Source organism: Melanostigma gelatinosum (genome assembly GCF_949748355.1).
Source record: "Melanostigma gelatinosum genome assembly, chromosome: 7".
In the NCBI taxonomy this organism is placed as follows: Eukaryota; Metazoa; Chordata; class Actinopteri; order Perciformes; family Zoarcidae; genus Melanostigma; species Melanostigma gelatinosum.
The window spans coordinates 601,925-614,835 of NC_136640.1; the positions used below are offsets into that span (position 1 = coordinate 601,925).

Consider the following 12,911-nt stretch of genomic DNA (forward strand, 5'->3'; position numbering starts at 1 on the left):
TTTGAAGCTGTGGATCCTGGACTCTGCTCCGTGGCCGCTGAGGCTCATGGGTACTGTAGTCTCAGAGACGTCTGGACCAGGAGAGAAGAGTCGTGTGATTGGACGAGCTGTGTTTGTTTGTGGTGAAAATGTAAACAAAAGCTTTCAGGAAGAGTTGATGTTTAATGTCTGAAGCAGTTTAGATTTAACCCGAAACTCTAATAAAATAAAGATGAATGAATTAAATATCGTTGAATGTTTAACAGTAAGTGACATTCCTCGCACTTTGAGTTAAGTAACACATTTTTTATATATTTTTATTTTATTAAAATATGGTAATTTATGTTTTTATGTCCTTTTATTAATTGTTTTTGTATTTTTTAATGTTTGTGTGCGAGAGAAAAAAAGAAAAGAGAGCGCGCGCACTCTGCTGTGTCTGTGTCCGTCTCGGGTACGCGCACGCGATAACGTGCGTTAATACGTGGCGGTTCCTTCAGATGTCGCTGAGAGCCAATCAGATGCGTCCAGGTCACAGGCGCCGTGTTCGTAGCAGGAGACAAGATGGCGGCCGCGAGGAACGGAAAGAACGGACTCATGGAGAAAGTGAGCGATAACAGTTTGATTTGATTGAGTGAGATGTGAAGAGAAGCTCCGGAGCTCATTGCTCACACGGTCACAGCGGGGGGTCAGCTCTCTGTGAGCCGGATAGCTCCGGGCCGCTGTTAGCCAGCTAAGCTAAACTAACAGGCTAAAATACATATATTTAACTTTAGGAGTTCAAATGAAACTTCACTAACAGGTGAAGCTTTGTGTGAGTCTGCTGCCGGTTACTTAGACAGAAGCTGCTCAGGCTGCTGCACCAGACCCGTTAAACTGTGGTGTGTGTGTGTATGTGCGCGCGCGTGCGTGTGTGTTTAATAAGATCCAAAGATTACAAATAATCACGTTTTAACTTAGTTTAAAAAGTTCATCTAAAATTTGAATAAATATTATTTTATTTAACACAGTCATATTTACAGTTTAAGAGTTAATATAATATATAATATATCCTAATAATACTGATAACAATGAATCTGTTTCAGTGGCGGATCGATGAGAAACCAGTGAAAATAGATAAATGGGACGGAGCCGCTGTGAAGAACTCGCTGGATGACGCTGCGAAGAAGGTCAGCTTTTATTGTGAAAGGTCGTCTGTTATCATTATGAGTCGCAATTGTTCATCAGTAACCAGTCGGCCCCCTTCAGGTGCTGCTGGAGAAGTACGGTTACGTGGAGACCTTCGGGCTGGTGGACGGTCGTCTGGTCATCTGCACCGTCTCCTGTCTGTTCGCTATGCTGGCTCTGGTCTGGGACTTCCTGCACCCGTTCCCAGAGTCCAGGCCCGTCCTGGCCTGCTGCGTCATCTCATATCCTTCTGAGGCACCGAGACCACCTGGTCTCGGGTCCCTGTTCTGGTCTCGGGTCCCTGGTCCTGTAAGAGAGTGATGATGTGGTCTCTGTGGTGTTGTTGGGATGTAAAGGAGCGCGTTTGAGATATCGGCAAACATGAAAAACTAAATTGACGTCAACAGAATTATCAATGTCAGTAAGATTCTTACTGCTAACAGCAGCCTGAGATCAGGAAGCAGCAACCAAACTATGAGCTACGTCTCGTAATTAGTGGACAGATGAGAAACTACTTCAAGGTGTGGCGGATAAACACGACAAAACAAAATATGACCGGCATGGAAACAAATATAAAATGCATAAAAACTACAACTCACAATAAGATAGATAGATATGTACTTTATTGTACTAAATTTGTATAAGGCTGAATCAGTGGAGCGCTGAGCTTATTTCTCTGCAACGAGACGGTTCATCTGGTAACGGGAGACAACGACACCCGCAGTCTGTTCCTCATGTCCAGTCTGTAGTTCATCTACTCCGTCCTTACGCTTAGATTGCCGTCACTGCAGAACGTCCGCTTCACAGAGAGGACGTGTGACGTGGAAGCAGGTTTCAGTGCTTTAGTGGTGATCTCAGGATATTCAGCCTTGATTTGAATCAAACACCAGCAGAGTTGTTGTCTTTAAGGCCACCGTCATTTACAACCTCCAGCAGCTGATCTTCTGTCGCCACATGTTCTGCAGAGCGGGTTAGACGTAAGAATCACTCCTGATGTTTCATCAGACTGATGTTGTCTGTTCCATGAAGATTTCGTTTTCTTGCAAGTTGTCGCTCTTCTTCTGGCTCCTTCGTGGCCTTTCCTCTTTGCAAAGAAGCTCTCCGAAAGTGTTTTACTCATTTTCGATAGTTTTCGGGCTTAATTTTTGAGGTAACGTATCACGTGACCGAGACAAACGTCTTGACATGTCAAGAGGAACAGGTGGATGAAATTGCGAGAGAATCCGGTCATTTTTCAAAATAGAACTTCTTTCAGACTCTGATAATCAATAAAACAGAAATAATATATTTATTCTTTCTGTGCGGCCCGGTACCAAATAACCCGGTGGTTGTGGACCACTGCTGTAGACCTTTTGACTTTCTCTGTTCAGGACCACGGTTCTCTGTTCAGGACCACGGTTCTCTGTTCAGGACCACGGTTCTCTGTTCAGGACCAACGTTCTCTGTTCAGGACCAACGTTCTCTGTTCAGGACCAACGTTCTCTGTTCAGGACCAACGTTCTCTGTTCAGGACCAACGTTCTCTGTTCAGGACCACGGTTCTCTGTTCAGGACCAACGTTCTCTGTTCAGGACCAACGTTCTCTGTTCAGGACCACGGTTCTCTGTACAGGACCAACGTTCTCTGTTCAGGACCAACGTTCTCTGTTCAGGACCAACGTTCTCTGTTCAGGACCACGGTTCTCTGTTCAGGACCACGGTTCTCTGTTCAGGACCAACGTTCTCTGTTCAGGACCACGGTTCTCTGTTCAGGACCACGGTTCTCTGTTCAGGACCACGGTTCTCTGTTCAGGACCAACGTTCTCTGTTCAGGACCACGGTTCTCTGTTCAGGACCACAGTTCTCTGTTCAGGACCAACGTTCTCTGTTCAGGACCAACGTTCTCTGTTCAGGACCAACGTTCTCTGTTCAGGACCAACGTTCTCTGTTCAGGACCAACGTTCTCTGTTCAGGACCACGGTTCTCTGTTCAGGACCAACGTTCTCTGTTCAGGACCAACGTTCTCTGTTCAGGACCACGGTTCTCTGTTCAGGACCAACGTTCTCTGTTCAGGACCACAGTTCTCTGTTCAGGACCAACGTTCTCTGTTCAGGACCACAGTTCTCTGTTCAGGACCAACGTTCTCTGTTCAGGACCACAGTTCTCTGTTCAGGACCAACGTTCTCTGTTCAGGACCAACGTTCTCTGTTCAGGACCACGGTTCTCTGTTCAGGACCACGGTTCTCTGTTCAGGACCACGGTTCTCTGTTCAGGACCAACGTTCTCTGTTCAGGACCACGGTTCTCTGTTCAGGACCACAGTTCTCTGTTCAGGACCACAGTTCTCTGTTCAGGACCAACGTTCTCTGTTCAGGACCAACGTTCTCTGTTCAGGACCAACGTTCTCTGTTCAGGACCAACGTTCTCTGTTCAGGACCAACGTTCTCTGTTCAGGACCACGGTTCTCTGTTCAGGACCAACGTTCTCTGTTCAGGACCAACGTTCTCTGTTCAGGACCACGGTTCTCTGTTCAGGACCAACGTTCTCTGTTCAGGACCACAGTTCTCTGTTCAGGACCACGGTTCTCTGTTCAGGACCAACGTTCTCTGTTCAGGACCATGGTTCTCTGTTCAGGACCACGGTTCTCTGTTCAGGACCAACGTTCTCTGTTCAGGACCACGGTTCTCTGTTCAGGACCAACGTTCTCTGTTCAGGACCACGGTTCTCTGTTCAGGACCACGGTTCTCTGTTCAGGACCAACGTTCTCTGTTCAGGACCACGGTTCTCTGTTCAGGACCACGGTTCTCTGTTCAGGACCACGGTTCTCTGTTCAGGACCAACGTTCTCTGTTCAGGACCAACGTTCTCTTCCAACCGTGTTCTAGTAAATACTGAATCACGTGAAGATGAGTCTGAATGTTACTCTAACCCGGCGTCATACAGAGGACGGGTGATGATGTCATGGTATCTGTTCCCTAACTGCCCCCCCTCCATCACGTACTTCATCATGATGGGGATCCTGACCCTCTACACCTCCTACAAGGAGAAGAACATCTTCCTGGTGTCTCTGCAAAAGGATCCAGCTGGAATGGATCCGGATCACATGTGGCAGCTCTCCTCCTCCCTCAAACGGTCTGAATCCTTGACCCAGCATGCACTCTGATGATGGAGTCCTCACACACACACACACACATCCCAGATCAGACTCTGCTAGTTATGAACTCTAACTATAAAAGTGTACTTTGTGTCTCAGTACATCTACAACTATAGAAACCTCACGTGTACTGTGTGTCTCAGGTTTCTATAGTTGTAGTTGTACTAACGTGTACTGTGTGTCTCAGGTTTCTATAGTTGTAGTTGTACTAACGTGTACTGTGTGTCTCAGGTTTCTATAGTTGTAGTTGTACTAACGTGTACTGTGTGTCTCAGGTTTCTATAGTTGTAGTTGTACTAACGTGTACTCTGTCTCAGGTTTCTATAGTTGTAGATGTACTAACGTGTACTGTGTGTCTCAGGTTTCTATAGTTGTAGTTGTACTAACGTGTACTGTGTGTCTCAGGTTTCTATAGTTGTAGTTGTACTAACGTGTACTGTGTGTCTCAGGTTTCTATAGTTGTAGTTGTACTAACGTGTACTGTGTGTCTCAGGTTTCTATAGTTGTAGTTGTACTAACGTGTACTGTGTGTCTCAGGTTTCTATAGTTGTAGATGTACTAACGTGTACTGTGTGTCTCAGGTTTCTATAGTTGTAGTTGTACTAACGTGTACTGTGTGTCTCAGGTTTCTATAGTTGTAGTTGTACTAACGTGTACTGTGTGTCTCAGGTTTCTATAGTTGTAGTTGTACTAACGTGTACTGTGTGTCTCAGGTTTCTATAGTTGTAGTTGTACTAACGTGTACTGTGTGTCTCAGGTTTCTATAGTTGTAGTTGTACTAACGTGTACTGTGTGTCTCAGGTTTCTATAGTTGTAGATGTACTAACGTGTACTGTGTGTCTCAGGTTTCTATAGTTGTAGTTGTACTAACGTGTACTCTGTCTCAGGTTTCTATAGTTGTAGTTGTACTAACGTGTACTGTGTGTCTCAGATTTCTATAGTTGTAGATGTACTAACGTGTACTGTGTGTCTCAGGTTTCTATAGTTGTAGATGTACTAACGTGTACTGTGTGTCTCAGGTTTCTATAGTTGTAGATGTACTAACGTGTACTGTGTGTCTCAGGTTTCTATAGTTGTAGTTGTACTAACGTGTACTGTGTGTCTCAGGTTTCTATAGTTGTAGATGTACTAACGTGTACTGTGTGTCTCAGGTTTCTATAGTTGTAGATGTACTAACGTGTACTGTGTGTCTCAGGTTTCTATAGTTGTAGTTGTACTAACGTGTACTGTGTGTCTCAGGTTTCTATAGTTGTAGTTGTACTAACGTGTACTGTGTGTCTCAGGTTTCTATAGTTGTAGATGTACTAACGTGTACTGTGTGTCTCAGGTTTCTATAGTTGTAGTTGTACTAACGTGTACTGTGTGTCTCAGGTTTCTATAGTTGTAGATGTACTAACGTGTACTGTGTGTCTCAGGTTTCTATAGTTGTAGTTGTACTAACGTGTACTGTGTGTCTCAGGTTTCTATAGTTGTAGTTGTACTAACGTGTACTGTGTGTCTCAGGTTTCTATAGTTGTAGATGTACTAACGTGTACTGTGTGTCTCAGGTTTCTATAGTTGTAGATGTACTAACGTGTACTGTGTGTCTCAGGTTTCTATAGTTGTAGTTGTACTAACGTGTACTGTGTGTCTCAGGTTTCTATAGTTGTAGTTGTACTAACGTGTACTGTGTGTCTCAGGTTTCTATAGTTGTAGTTGTACTAACGTGTACTGTGTGTCTCAGGTTTCTATAGTTGTAGATGTACTAACGTGTACTGTGTGTCTCAGGTTTCTATAGTTGTAGTTGTACTAACGTGTACTGTGTGTCTCAGGTTTCTATAGTTGTAGTTGTACTAACGTGTACTGTGTGTCTCAGGTTTCTATAGTTGTAGTTGTACTAACGTGTACTGTGTGTCTCAGGTTTCTATAGTTGTAGATGTACTAACGTGTACTGTGTGTCTCAGGTTTCTATAGTTGTAGTTGTACTAACGTGTACTGTGTGTCTCAGGTTTCTATAGTTGTAGTTGTACTAACGTGTACTGTGTGTCTCAGGTTTCTATAGTTGTAGTTGTACTAACGTGTACTGTGTGTCTCAGGTTTCTATAGTTGTAGTTGTACTAACGTGTACTGTGTGTCTCAGGTTTCTATAGTTGTAGTTGTACTAACGTGTACTGTGTGTCTCAGGTTTCTATAGTTGTAGATGTACTAACGTGTACTGTGTCTCAGGTTTCTATAGTTGTAGATGTACTAACGTGTACTGTGTGTCTCAGGTTTCTATAGTTGTAGTTGTACTAACGTGTACTGTGTGTCTCAGGTTTCTATAGTTGTAGATGTACTAACGTGTACTGTGTGTCTCAGGTTTCTATAGTTGTAGATGTACTAACGTGTACTGTGTCTCAGGTTTCTATAGTTGTAGATGTACTAACGTGTACTGTGTGTCTCAGGTTTCTATAGTTGTAGTTGTACTAACGTGTACTCTGTCTCAGGTTTCTATAGTTGTAGTTGTACTAACGTGTACTGTGTCTCAGGTTTCTATAGTTGTAGATGTACTAACGTGTACTGTGTGTCTCAGGTTTCTATAGTTGTAGTTGTACTAACGTGTACTGTGTCTCAGGTTTCTATAGTTGTAGTTGTACTAACGTGTACTGTGTGTCTCAGGTTTCTATAGTTGTAGTTGTACTAACGTGTACTGTGTGTCTCAGGTTTCTATAGTTGTAGTTGTACTAACGTGTACTGTGTGTCTCAGGTTTCTATAGTTGTAGATGTACTAACGTGTACTGTGTGTCTCAGGTTTCTATAGTTGTAGATGTACTAACGTGTACTGTGTGTCTCAGGTTTCTATAGTTGTAGTTGTACTAACGTGTACTGTGTGTCTCAGGTTTCTATAGTTGTAGTTGTACTAACGTGTACTGTGTGTCTCAGGTTTCTATAGTTGTAGTTGTACTAACGTGTACTGTGTGTCTCAGGTTTCTATAGTTGTAGTTGTACTAACGTGTACTGTGTGTCTCAGGTTTCTATAGTTGTAGATGTACTAACGTGTACTGTGTGTCTCAGGTTTCTATAGTTGTAGTTGTACTAACGTGTACTGTGTGTCTCAGGTTTCTATAGTTGTAGTTGTACTAACGTGTACTGTGTGTCTCAGGTTTCTATAGTTGTAGTTGTACTAACGTGTACTGTGTGTCTCAGGTTTCTATAGTTGTAGTTGTACTAACGTGTACTGTGTGTCTCAGGTTTCTATAGTTGTAGATGTACTAACGTGTACTGTGTGTCTCAGGTTTCTATAGTTGTAGATGTACTAACGTGTACTCTGTCTCAGGTTTCTATAGTTGTAGTTGTACTAACGTGTACTGTGTGTCTCAGGTTTCTATAGTTGTAGTTGTACTAACGTGTACTGTGTGTCTCAGGTTTCTATAGTTGTAGTTGTACTAACGTGTACTGTGTGTCTCAGGTTTCTATAGTTGTAGTTGTACTAACGTGTACTGTGTGTCTCAGGTTTCTATAGTTGTAGTTGTACTAACGTGTACTCTGTCTCAGGTTTGATGACCAGTACTCTCTCAGAGTTTCCTTCTCTGATGGAAAGTCGAGGAACTTCCGTGAAGCCGAGTTCACGAAGTCTGTGTCAGCGTTCTTCGATGAGAACGGGACTTTGTCTATGGACCAGTTTGAGAAGAGCGTTTCTAAACTTCACGACATGCTGGCCTCCGACAAGAAGACCAAATAACCACTGGATCAATAAGTCAGTACATCGATACATCGGTACATTGATACGTTAGTACATTGGTTACATTGATACATCGGTACGTCGTGACGTCGGTACGTCGGTACAGTGATACATTCGTACAGTGGTACATTGATTACATTGATACATTAGTACAGTGATTTTCAACCGCTGTGCCGTGAGAGATCGTTAGGTGTGTCGTGGGAAAATGTCCAATTTCACTTCATCAGGCAAATAAAACATTATTTAGTTGCTGCAAATACTTTGCCATTGTTGAGCGTCTGATCTGTAATATAGTAGCTGGCTAAGTAATAGATACTCTTCCATGCCAGTGGGGGGCAGTAGGGAGCGCAGTAATGACCGTGTTCGTGTAGGACGGTAGAATGAAATGACGGCAGAGGTTGAGGTGACGAGACGAACAGCGATGGAGAAATATTTGAAAAGGAAAAATGCAGACTCTGAACTGGGCCCTGGACAACATAACCCAGATGACAAGCGGAGTAAGGATCAACACATTGAGAGACTTGTCATTAAATTGTCAGCATACTGTATATCAGACAGCTCAAGCTCAAATATTCGGACCCTCGGTACAATTTATATCCGGCCCGCGAGAATCATATGTCTATCATAACTAGCCCGCCACACCACAGAGGTCCGGGACGCAAAGTGTCGATGTGAGCTGGCTTTATGTGCAACATAACGAAGCATCTCCAGCTTCAGGGACGGACGTGTGACCACAGACATGTGTGATGCAGTGAGAGCTTTCCAGGCCAAGCTGCGCCTGTGGGAGACTCGGATGCAGAACGGAAACTTGGGTCACTTTCCGTGTTGCTAAACCGAGTCTTCACCGCTGTGTTCCGACTGCTCATTGTGCTGATAAACTGGGCGCACTTGGCGCAGAGTTCATTCGGCGATTTGCCGATTTTGCAGCTCAGAAATTTAAATTTGAACTGCTCAGCAATCCATGTGTAGTGACACACTCAAGGCAAAGTATGACTCTGAGGGCGCTGCACAGTTTCCAAACTTCATCCCCGAATCGAAAGAAACGGGATTAGACCGTAGGATTTAGTTGTTAGTAGGTGTTGTTTAGGTTTATTTCTTCAGTTATTTTTATATATATATTTATTTATTATTTTATTATCAGAACAGTGAACCCTGAAAATGCACACTCCGGTACAGTAGGTGGCGATATGCACTGTGCAAGTTGGTTGCCATCCGCTAATGGAATTTAAAGAAGAAGCCGCTACATGTAGCCTACAGCTTCTTGTCACCGTCTATGTACATTAATAACAAATGGCACACATATTACAGTAAGCGTTGCATGTGTGTCTGCCCTAAATACCTTTTGTTGTTCAGTCTGTGTTCATCCTGCGGCGCTCTGTTCTGTTCTTTAATGTAACGTTACTGGAGCACAGAGCCTCTCACAGCTGTGAGCAGACTGTCAGTCAGCGAGCTTTACCCAGCATGCAGTTCGGCGGAGACATTTTATAAATGTACAATTATTAGTGCTACAAATTGTTTATGTGTCACAAACTGTTGAGTCGTGGTGCTTTGCCCTGTTAAAGAGCATTAGTTGTGGGTTGTTCATTGTTATAATCATTGTTATAAAGTAAACCATGACTCGGGTTCCCTCTCAATACATGAAGACAACTAGCTCCGTCCGTAGCACTCCTAGCAGCCAACAATATATTCTGCTGCCTGTTGAAGAGCAGCAGAAGTTGTTTGGGCTGTGCACCGGTATGACTGTGTATGAAAGATTCATATCGTACGGGAAATTCAAACCGTATACCGCCCAGCGCTAACTCGCAGCCAAGAAAAGATGCCAAGCATCTGGCTCTGGTACATATGCATAAAATAATGTAGCCTCCCTAAACATGTATTCTTTTTGCACTTTGTTCAATATCCCTTCTCTCCTGTTTATTGAATGGTGACTCTATTTGGCCGTCAACGTAGTCCCAATTTCTTACGTAGTCCCTCTCTGTGATTGTGTTTGACACCCCTGCATATCTGCTGTATTCTGCTAAAAGCATCATTTTGTATCTTCTTTGGTTGTTGGTGTGCCGCAGGATTCGTTTAATGTAAAACATGTGCCGCAGCTCAGAAAAGGTTGAAAAACACTGCATCAGAACATCGATACATTAGTACATTAAGTAGTTTGTTTTCAAATGAACTCTCTGAATCTCAGTTAAAGTTTGTTTTTATTTGTTCTCATGATGTCATCGTTTCCTGTTAAAGGGGCTCCTGGTGGTGCGTTCAAGGACGCTCAGAGATTTGAAAGTCGATCTCAGCTGCAACGCTCAAACTTTAATAACTTCTCTGTTTCTCTCAGAATCACAACAACCCTTCAGACCGGATGTTTTCCACCAATCACAACGTGACATCAGTGGTGGGCGGAGCCTCTAATGGGGCAGACTCACCTATGAGGTCACATGGGTGGAAACGAGCTGCCAGATTGGTCACAGTGGCTTCCTGTGGCAACATCAGATTAGCGTCATTAGCATCTATCAGTGAAACAACCATGCTAACGTGTTGCTGCCTTTGAATGTTTTTCTTTTCATTTCTCTGTAACGTCTGTGAGTTCGTGAATCATTAAAGATGGAGATTGTTACAGAAACATTTTTCACTGTTTATTCTGCAGAACCTCAGCTCATCCAGCAGGTGGAGCCGCTGCTCCTCTGAACGCTGATCATCACTTCAGTACTTCTCTGTATCATGTTCTCCATAATAAGAATATTCAACATTTCAAATCACACAAGTATAATGACTTTATTTAATCTATAATATTACATCATCAGTTATCATTTATAAGAAACTAAAGCTTTCAGATAAATGAGATGTAGCAGAAAATAGAAATACTCAAGTAAAAGTACCTCAAAATGAAATACTATTTAATGTAATATATATATATATATATTCATATTTATATTTAAATGTGTCTGTTTTGAGGCTCCAGACAGAAGTTCTGTGACATCAGATTAAATGAACGTTGAAACCAATTGTTACTGATCGTTATTAATCAGTCAGTGCAGGGGGCGGGGTCAGTGTGTGTGGGTGGGGCCAGCAGGCAGACGCGTGTGTGTGTCGGTCAGCAGTGATCAGACGAGAGAAGCAGAGTCTCGCAGTGTTCTGTCTCTCAGTCATGGCCTGTCTCATGGCAGCCTGGTCCGTCCACAACCCCACCGTCACCAACTCCATCATCATGGTGAGTACAACTCATACTGGACAGCTATACTGGGGACATAGTGGGGACCTACTGGACCTATAGTGGAGACATTCTGGAGCTGTCATGAGGACATAGTGGAGATATTCTGGAGCTACAGTGAGGACATAGTGGAGACATTCTGGAGCTATAGTGGGGACATAGTGGAGACATTCTGGAGCTGTAGTGGGGACATAGTGGAGACATGCTGGAGCTATATTGGGGACATAGTGGAGACATGCTGGAGCTATATTGGGGACATAGTGGAGACATTCTGGAGCTATAGTGAGGACATCGTGGAGACATTCTGGAGCTATAGTGGGGACATCGTGGAGACATTCTGGAGCTATAGTGGGGACATCGTGGAGACATTCTGGAGCTATAGGGACATAGTAGAGACATTCTGGAGCTATAGGGACATCGTGGAGACATTCTGGAGCTATAGTGGAGACACAGTAGAGACATTCTGGAGCTATAGTGGGGACATAGTAGAGACATTCTGGAGCTATAGTGGGGACATAGTGGAGACATTCTGGAGCTATTGTGAGGACATCGTGGAGACATTCTGGAGCTATTGTGAGGACATCGTGGAGACATTCTGGAGCTATAGTGGGGACATCGTGGAGACATTCTGGAGCTATATTGGGGACATAGTGGAGACATTCTGGAGCTATAGTGGGGACATAGTGGAGACATTCTGGAGCTATAGTGGGGACATCGTGGAGATATTCTGGAGCTATAGTGGGGACATAGTGGAGACAGTCTGAAGCTATAGTGGGGACATAGTGGAGACATTCTGGAGCTATAGTGGGGACATAGTGGAGACATTCTGGAGCTATAGTGGAGACATTCTGGAGCTATTGTGGAGACATTCTGGAGCTATAGTGGGGACATCGTGGAGATATTCTGGAGCTATATTGGGGACATAGTGGAGACAGTCTGGAGCTATATTGGGGACATAGTGGAGATATTCTGGAGCTATATTGGGGACATAGTGGAGACAGTCTGGAGCTATAGTGGGGACATAGTGGAGACATTCTGGAGCTATAGTGGGGACATTCTGGAGCTATATTGGGGACATAGTGGAGACATTCTGGAGCTATAGTGAGGACATAGTGGAGACATTCTGGAGCTATAGTGGGGACATAGTGGAGACATTCTGGAGCTGTAGTGGGGACATAGTGGAGACATGCTGGAGCTATATTGGGGACATAGTGGAGACATTCTGGAGCTATAGTGAGGACATCGTGGAGACATTCTGGAGCTATAGTGGGGACATCGTGGAGACATTCTGGAGCTATAGGGACATAGTAGAGACATTCTGGAGCTATAGGGACATCGTGGAGACATTCTGGAGCTATAGTGAGGACATCGTGGAGACATTCTGGAGCTATAGTGGGGACATCGTGGAGACATTCTGGAGCTATAGTGGGGACATCGTGGAGACATTCTGGAGCTATAGGGACATAGTAGAGACATTCTGGAGCTATAGGGACATCGTGGAGACATTTTGGAGCTATAGTGGAGACACAGTAGAGACATTCTGGAGCTATAGTGGGGACATAGTAGAGACATTCTGGAGCTATAGTGGGGACATAGTGGATACATTCTGGAGCTATTGTGAGGACATCGTGGAGACATTCTGGAGCTATAGTGGGGACATCGTGGAGACATTCTGGAGCTATATTGGGGACATAGTGGAGACATTCTGGAGCTATATTGGGGACATAGTGGAGACAGTCT

At 43.9% G+C, this 12,911-nt stretch overlaps 2 protein-coding genes across 2 annotated transcripts in view; both read left to right on the forward strand.

Moving 5' to 3' along the window:
- The first annotated feature begins 499 nt into the window (after window positions 1-499).
- On the forward strand, window positions 500-10,583 carry spcs2 (signal peptidase complex subunit 2). Its single transcript, XM_079271263.1, has 6 exons — window positions 500-582; window positions 1,062-1,145; window positions 1,225-1,384; window positions 4,115-4,250; window positions 7,786-7,987; window positions 10,299-10,583. The coding sequence occupies exons 1-5, from the start codon at window positions 541-543 to the stop codon at window positions 7,970-7,972; spliced, it is 609 nt and encodes a 202-aa protein (XP_079127389.1). The 5' UTR covers window positions 500-540; the 3' UTR covers window positions 7,973-7,987; window positions 10,299-10,583.
- Window positions 10,584-11,105: 522 nt separating this feature from the next.
- The window catches only part of abcg1 (ATP-binding cassette, sub-family G (WHITE), member 1), a 46,347-nt gene continuing 44,541 nt past the window's right edge, over window positions 11,106-12,911 (forward strand). Inside the window, exon 1 of the mRNA XM_079271415.1 lies at window positions 11,106-11,171. Within this exon, the coding sequence (XP_079127541.1) occupies window positions 11,109-11,171 (63 nt within the window). The 5' untranslated portion in view covers window positions 11,106-11,108. The remainder of the gene's footprint in view (window positions 11,172-12,911) is intronic.